The 7,603-nt window shown below is 31.4% G+C and overlaps 2 protein-coding genes across 2 annotated transcripts; both read left to right on the forward strand.

Moving 5' to 3' along the window:
* The first annotated feature begins 943 nt into the window (after positions 1–943).
* On the forward strand, positions 944–2,394 carry LOC111403383 (protein DETOXIFICATION 30-like). The gene is made up of 5 exons (XM_023031875.1): positions 944–1,238; positions 1,397–1,635; positions 1,833–1,951; positions 2,033–2,119; positions 2,220–2,394. The coding sequence occupies exons 1-5, from the start codon at positions 1,207–1,209 to the stop codon at positions 2,292–2,294; spliced, it is 552 nt and encodes a 183-aa protein (XP_022887643.1). The 5' UTR covers positions 944–1,206; the 3' UTR covers positions 2,295–2,394.
* A 1,665-nt stretch (positions 2,395–4,059) lies between these two features.
* On the forward strand, positions 4,060–7,136 carry LOC111403384 (protein DETOXIFICATION 31-like). The gene is made up of 6 exons (XM_023031876.1): positions 4,060–4,156; positions 5,924–5,980; positions 6,139–6,377; positions 6,575–6,693; positions 6,775–6,861; positions 6,962–7,136. Exons 1-6 carry the CDS (start codon positions 4,089–4,091, stop codon positions 7,034–7,036), a joined length of 645 nt encoding a protein of 214 aa, XP_022887644.1. The 5' UTR covers positions 4,060–4,088; the 3' UTR covers positions 7,037–7,136.
* The last annotated feature ends 467 nt before the right edge of the window (positions 7,137–7,603 follow it).

Consider the following 7,603-nt stretch of genomic DNA (forward strand, 5'->3'; position numbering starts at 1 on the left):
AAAATGAGAATGAAAATATAGTCATTATAAGCCTCACACAAGAGATAGAAATTCAAAATTGGTGATTTGATGTGATGGATAATGATCATATTTTTCATTTTAATGAAAAAATAATGACAATCAAACATGGGCTTAAAGATTTTTCGTACGCTGTGAAATATCTTAGTGTTCAAGAAACCTATTCCCTTTACATAATCATAAACATCACTTGGATGTCATCTAACTATTTACGTTCAAAAAGCATTTTCAATCAACTAAGGAAGTGTGGCTACAATTTATAAACTATTAGGAAAACTTACGTATGATAAATAGTAAGTTGGGACATGAATATCACTTTAAAGAAAGGTGGGAAACTCTGATGGTTTTTACCAATAAGAGTAACAATTCCATCTATCAAGGAATAACTANTGGAAAGATTTCAATCTTATTTCTGTAGAATTTAAAATGTAGTATACAAAAGATTATTACACTACAATGCGGAATAATAAACTCTCAAAGTGTAAAATTGAACAAAAAACGACCCAAAGCTTCTTTAACACCACCAATGAAGTGTTATTGATGTTGAGCTTAGATTTGTGTCACACCGAATCATGCATCGTCGTCCACGGGAATGATAATGGATATATCGAGAAAGAATCCGTCGGAAGCCACCAAGAATTTCGCTGGAGTTATGGAAAGCTCCCACTTGGTTACCTCTTTATTCTCTCTCTCTCTCAAATATTATGCCAAGTCCAAGTATGAGAGAATCAAGAGGTCTTGTAATTATAGAGCCAATTCATTTGAATTCAAAATTCAAATATTGTATTATGGTCAAGAGAATGACAACACTAGTATAGGTAATTGACCACAAGATTAAATCCAATGATTGGATTTAATTTATGATCCATATTACTCCATAACTAATACAATTCAAGTCACATTCTCTAGATCAATCAACTTGCACCAATAATAGGATGTGATCCACCTTACAATTTCTTATCACATAAACTCGTCGTTACAGATTGTCAATGTTTTTTCTAATCTTATCATTCCCCCTTTCCTTAAGTTCGATATATGATTGCTAATGTATTTTAAATCAAAATTTAGTCGGAACAAAGGTGGTTTTTTTATGTTGTTTATTAGATTGTTGCTGTACAAGTCCATTTTATGATTGCTGAAACAAATTAATTTCAATTTTACAGCACGAACATAGTGGGATGGGCTGTCATGGTAGCCATGGGATTTAATGCAGCAATAAGGTTATTTTTGCCTCAATCTAATTGTATCCTCTTTTACTTTGGAAATTTACCTTTTCTACAGATATAATCGAAGAACACTTTTTCTTGTATACAGGATCATAAATTTTTATGTTGGTAGCAAAGTTTAACATACAGATGAATATTAATGTATCATGCAGTGTAAGAGTGTCAAATGAACTTGGCGCCGCTCATCCAAGAACAGCTAAATTTTCAGTGCTGGTGGTGGTTTTCTCTTCCTTCTCGTTCGGTCTCCTCCTCTCCCTCATTCTCATCATTTTCCGGAAACAGTATCCTTCCTTATTTGCAGATAGCGCCGAAGTTGAGAAACTTGTGTACGACCTCACACCATTGCTGGCATTTTGTGTTGTCATCAACAATATTCAACCAGCTCTATCAGGTACATGCAATTTATACGTTTTTCCATGATATCCTATGAATTATGCGTTCGTCATGAGACATAAATATTAATAGTGAGAAGTTTATTTATATTACTCTTCTATTTACGAATTAGAAAGATAATGGCATGTTTATGGGCTACAAATTAGAAAGAAGTAAGATCTGATAGTATTCCATCGATAAACATATTGGTTGCAGGAGTTGCCATCGGGGCTGGATGGCAAGCTATAGTTGCTTACGTGAATATTGCATGCTATTACTTGTTTGGCATCCCTTTGGGGCTCGTATTGGGATTTATCTTCGACAGGGGTGTTCAAGTAAGTTGTCAGTAAAATAAAGTTCTATAATCCAAAACCATTTACAGTTTCACAATAACTTTTATACTGATGATTTTTCAGGGCATCTGGGTTGGAATGACAATGGGAACAATTCTACAAACTATAGTCCTCTTTTGGCTTGTTTACAGAACTAATTGGAAGAAAGAGGTTTTAGTTCTTTCGTTTCTGTTTCTTTTTATTGAGGACTAAGATTTAATTATATTCATAAATATTTGCATGAATCTCTTTCTTTTCTGGTATGATGCAGGCTTCTGTTGCGTCACAAAGGATCAAACGATGGGGAGGGGAAGTACAAGATAAATCAAATAATGTAGAGCAATGAAAAAATTGTTGTTGAAGAAAAATACACCTATTGTATAATCAGGAGGAATTTGGACTTGCTATACAACTTACCAAATTGGGTAGAGGACTCAATTTTAGTCGACTTTTCTCTAAGTTTATGTCCAAGGGAAAATCTAAATTTATGTTTAAGAGAAAATCTTTGTATTTTTTATTTTTAATTATCTTGCTATTATTATTTTCTCTTGCAATTTTTCTTTTTCATTTTGTCTTTTCTTACAATCTTTAGAATCTTCTATCAAAAAACTTCGATACTGACAAATAGAAGGTTCAATGATTTGTTTCTTGATCTGTAAAGAAGAATCATCTTTATTTCTATTTATTATGGGTAATATGCGACTTTCTATAACAACTAATTTACCAGTTTCTCGATTTTCAAAATAAGTATTAATAAATTCTTTAAAATTTTCTATTAAACAATTGAAGAAGTATATTCATCTAACGGCATTAAATATTAAAATTTTAAAAACAATATGTTTGTAATGACCTTGTAGCACTTTACAGTTCGGCAAATTAATTTTTTCGGATTATAAATTGATCTTTTTTTTTTTTTTTTTTTAAACTCTATCTTAACTTTTCTTCTTAACCTCCTAACAGAAGACTCAAGACTATAACAAAAAAGATTTTCATCATGTTTAAAAATGTTTAAACAAACTTCCTTAATTGGTATACAAAATTGTTAGGATTTTTACCAATCTCCTATGTCCCAGGAAACAATGATCTTCACAGATTTGCATGACAAACAGGAGAGAAAATGCAGCAGAAATGGTAGAATATAAAACTAGCAAAGAACTCAGATAAATGGACACTAGAATAGCTTGTTTTAGGGACTAAATTTCATCAACCAATGCAGGGAATTTAACCCCCAGTCAATCTGCCATTACAAGAGGAAATATTACAGTGCTTATCTTACACAAAACAACACCACTCATCACCCAACCAGGAATAACTAGAAAGCTTCCATAAAGTTTACAAAGATTGCCTGCAGAGAGCTCTCTCTCTCAATCCTACTTTCGCTCTCTACAGAAAATGTGCTCCCCATATTTTCTTGCCCACCCCCTTTCACGTATCAGACCTAGTCCTATTTATAGCCACAGATCAAGAGACTTACAAGAATATGTGTGTAATATTCAGCTAAAATCACTACCAGAAAATTAGTTAGAACCAAAGGCTCCTAACTGATTTTCTAACTCACTAACTAATCCAACTAAGGAGTTTAATAACCGAATCAAGAATCAATATTTTCTCTACAATCTCCACCTTTGAGTCTTGATGAGTGTTGTTAAACCAAGATTGACTAAAAAATTTCAATAACACCCTACATGATTGATCATCCGGTTTTAACCTTTAGCAATCCAATGCTCCATGCATCTTGCTAACTGGATTATTTTTGGTGAGCAAAACAGCAGATAAACTTCAGTGGCTACCTTGACAACTTCAACTTCCCTCTTGGAAATTACTTCTTGCACACAAAAGACTTCAAATTTCTCCTGCTTGTGGCACTTTGGACAGTCAAGACTTCCTCTAACTTCAGCTTCATCATCTGCATCCTCTTTTTGCAGATTACCAGATCCACCTTCTTGTTCATTTTTCTGGTTATTTTCTTGTGATGTGTCCAACACAACCTGCTCCTCTTTGTTTTCAAACATGGCAGCTTCATTGACTTTATTCACCTGCAAAACACAAAGTAGTCCCTTCACCACAACCAAGAATCCTTTCATAACATCTAGTTCTTTACCAAATATTTTATATTTACAGCTTAGAAACGTGGTACTTTATGTCCTTAGTCCTATTTGCTGGATACTTGAAGAACGCAGAAGTGGCAGTCGATGTTTTATCTATATGGTGAGTTGATTTATTATTGTCCACACAATATACAACTTGCTTAATTTGTTTTCTTTTTGTGTAATTATCTTTGTTTTTATTTGCTTTTTTTATTAGTCATTTTTTTAGAACCGTCAATTTAGGTGATAGGATAAAGTGATAGCGCATAACATTAGAAAAATTATTTATATTTTAAAAAATAGATATTGTATTTATAACTAATTTATATATGATAGAATAGTCACCTAGAGAAAAGAAATATAATCGTGGAAAAAGAAATTATGATATATTTATATAATGAAATGATGATATATCATATTTTAATCAAATTCTATGGAAATTGGATTTTTATTTTTTTGGAAAATCAAGCTATATGGAAATTTCATGTTAAGTTAATATAAAGTATTATTCATAGGTTTTTTTATTAGAATGTAAAATGTTAACAAGTTTAAAAAATAATAGGCACTGGGTTTTAATCAAGTGGCATTGAAAATTACATATTGACACATCAAAAGATAATTAAATTTAACATATTGATTTAGTATAAAAATTTATTTATCCAGAATCTAATAATTTAGTTATTTAATGAACTAGAAATACTAATTTCAAGTAAAATTTCATTTAAATTATCTTATGACATATTCAACACAATCAAATATCTAAGTCATTTTTAAGTTATCTTAATAATTTACTGCCTTGAAATTTTTATTATATTGTAAATCTTTTAGATAAAATCTAACTTTACTTCTACGTTTTGTTTCTTGGATAATTTAATTAAAGTTTCATAACGATTTTAATATTTTAGAAGTTTAATTTTGTTGTGTGATTGAATTTTAAAATTATACCTTGTCACTTTTTTTTCTCGAAGATCTTCTTTCTTTGTTTCGCTTTTAACACGAAATTTTTGTGCAGAAATATTTCTCATACCACTTTTCAATGAAATAACTCTAAAATGATTTTTTACGACGAACATCTTTAGCATTTAAAGTGAAACTTGTAGCATATACTACCAATTTGGAAAGATTTCAATCTTATTTCTGTAGAATTTAAAATGTAGTATACAAAAGATTATTACACTACAATGCGGAATAATAAACTATCAAAGTGTAAAATTGAACAAAAAACGACCCAAAGCTTCTTTAACACCACCAATGAAGTGTTATTGATGTTGAGCTTAGATTTGTGTCACACCGAATCATGCATCGTCGTCCACGGGAATAATAATGGATATATCGAGAAAGAATCCGTCGGAAGCCACCAAGAATTTCGCTGGAGTTATGGAAAGCTCCCACTTGGTTACCTCTTTATTCTCTCTCTCTCTCAAATATTATGCCAAGTCCAAGTATGAGAGAATCAAGAGGTCTTGTAATTATAGAGCCAATTCATTTGAATTCAAAATTCAAATATTGTATTATGGTCAAGAGAATGACAACACTAGTATAGGTAATTGACCACAAGATTAAATCCAATGATTGGATTTAATTTATGATCCATATTACTCCATAACTAATACAATTCAAGTCACATTCTCTAGATCAATCAACTTGCACCAATAATAGGATGTGATCCACCTTACAATTTCTTATCACATAAACTCGTCGTTACAGATTGTCAATGTTTTTTCTAATCTTATCATTCCCCCTTTCCTTAAGTTCGATATATGATTGCTAATGTATTTTAAATCAAAATTTAGTCGGAACAAAGGTGGTTTTTTTATGTTGTTTATTAGATTGTTGCTGTACAAGTCCATTTTATGATTGCTGAAACAAATTAATTTCAATTTTACAGCACGAACATAGTGGGATGGGCTGTCATGGTAGCCATGGGATTTAATGCAGCAATAAGGTTATTTTTGCCTCAATCTAATTGTATCCTCTTTTACTTTGGAAATTTACCTTTTCTACAGATATAATCGAAGAACACTTTTTCTTGTATACAGGATCATAAATTTTTATGTTGGTAGCAAAGTTTAACATACAGATGAATATTAATGTATCATGCAGTGTAAGAGTGTCAAATGAACTTGGCGCCGCTCATCCAAGAACAGCTAAATTTTCAGTGCTGGTGGTGGTTTTCTCTTCCTTCTCGTTCGGTCTCCTCCTCTCCCTCATTCTCATCATTTTCCGGAAACAGTATCCTTCCTTATTTGCAGATAGCGCCGAAGTTGAGAAACTTGTGTACGACCTCACACCATTGCTGGCATTTTGTGTTGTCATCAACAATATTCAACCAGCTCTATCAGGTACATGCAATTTATACGTTTTTCCATGATATCCTATGAATTATGCGTTCGTCATGAGACATAAATATTAATAGTGAGAAGTTTATTTATATTACTCTTCTATTTACGAATTAGAAAGATAATGGCATGTTTATGGGCTACAAATTAGAAAGAAGTAAGATCTGATAGTATTCCATCGATAAACATATTGGTTGCAGGAGTTGCCATCGGGGCTGGATGGCAAGCTATAGTTGCTTACGTGAATATTGCATGCTATTACTTGTTTGGCATCCCTTTGGGGCTCGTATTGGGATTTATCTTCGACAGGGGTGTTCAAGTAAGTTGTCAGTAAAATAAAGTTCTATAATCCAAAACCATTTACAGTTTCACAATAACTTTTATACTGATGATTTTTCAGGGCATCTGGGTTGGAATGACAATGGGAACAATTCTACAAACTATAGTCCTCTTTTGGCTTGTTTACAGAACTAATTGGAAGAAAGAGGTTTTAGTTCTTTCGTTTCTGTTTCTTTTTATTGAGGACTAAGATTTAATTATATTCATAAATATTTGCATGAATCTCTTTCTTTTCTGGTATGATGCAGGCTTCTGTTGCGTCACAAAGGATCAAACGATGGGGAGGGGAAGTACAAGATAAATCAAATAATGTAGAGCAATGAAAAAATTGTTGTTGAAGAAAAATACACCTATTGTATAATCAGGAGGAATTTGGACTTGCTATACAACTTACCAAATTGGGTAGAGGACTCAATTTTAGTCGACTTTTCTCTAAGTTTATGTCCAAGGGAAAATCTAAATTTATGTTTAAGAGAAAATCTTTGTATTTTTTATTTTTAATTATCTTGCTATTATTATTTTCTCTTGCAATTTTTCTTTTTCATTTTGTCTTTTCTTACAATCTTTAGAATCTTCTATCAAAAAACTTCGATACTGACAAATAGAAGGTTCAATGATTTGTTTCTTGATCTGTAAAGAAGAATCATCTTTATTTCTATTTATTATGGGTAATATGCGACTTTCTATAACAACTAATTTACCAGTTTCTCGATTTTCAAAATAAGTATTAATAAATTCTTTAAAATTTTCTATTAAACAATTGAAGAAGTATATTCATCTAACGGCATTAAATATTAAAATTTTAAAAACAATATGTTTGTAATGACCTTGTAGCACTTTACAGTTCGGCAAATTAATTTTTTCGGATTATAAATTGATCTTTTTTTTTT

The sequence above is a fragment of the Olea europaea genome, chromosome 11 (assembly GCF_002742605.1).
Source record: "Olea europaea var. sylvestris chromosome 11, O_europaea_v1, whole genome shotgun sequence".
NCBI classification, from domain to species: Eukaryota; Viridiplantae; Streptophyta; class Magnoliopsida; order Lamiales; family Oleaceae; genus Olea; species Olea europaea.

What these genes read in the sequence shown, in the direction of transcription:
- LOC111403383 (XM_023031875.1), top strand. Translation starts at nt 1,207, where the DNA reads ATGGTAGCCATGGGATTTAATGCAGCAATAAG. An exon ending in GGATTTAATGCAGCAATAAG is followed by an intron (nt 1,239 to 1,396) that starts GTTATTTTTGCC and finishes TGTATCATGCAG; the next exon opens with TGTAAGAGTGTCAAATGAAC. An exon ending in TCTTCGACAGGGGTGTTCAA is followed by an intron (nt 1,952 to 2,032) that starts GTAAGTTGTCAG and finishes ATGATTTTTCAG; the next exon opens with GGCATCTGGGTTGGAATGAC.
- LOC111403384 (XM_023031876.1), top strand. Translation starts at nt 4,089, where the DNA reads ATGTCCTTAGTCCTATTTGCTGGATACTTGAAGAACGCAGAAGTGGCA. An exon ending in GTCGATGTTTTATCTATATG is followed by an intron (nt 4,157 to 5,923) that starts GTGAGTTGATTT and finishes TCAATTTTACAG; the next exon opens with CACGAACATAGTGGGATGGG. An exon ending in TCTTCGACAGGGGTGTTCAA is followed by an intron (nt 6,694 to 6,774) that starts GTAAGTTGTCAG and finishes ATGATTTTTCAG; the next exon opens with GGCATCTGGGTTGGAATGAC.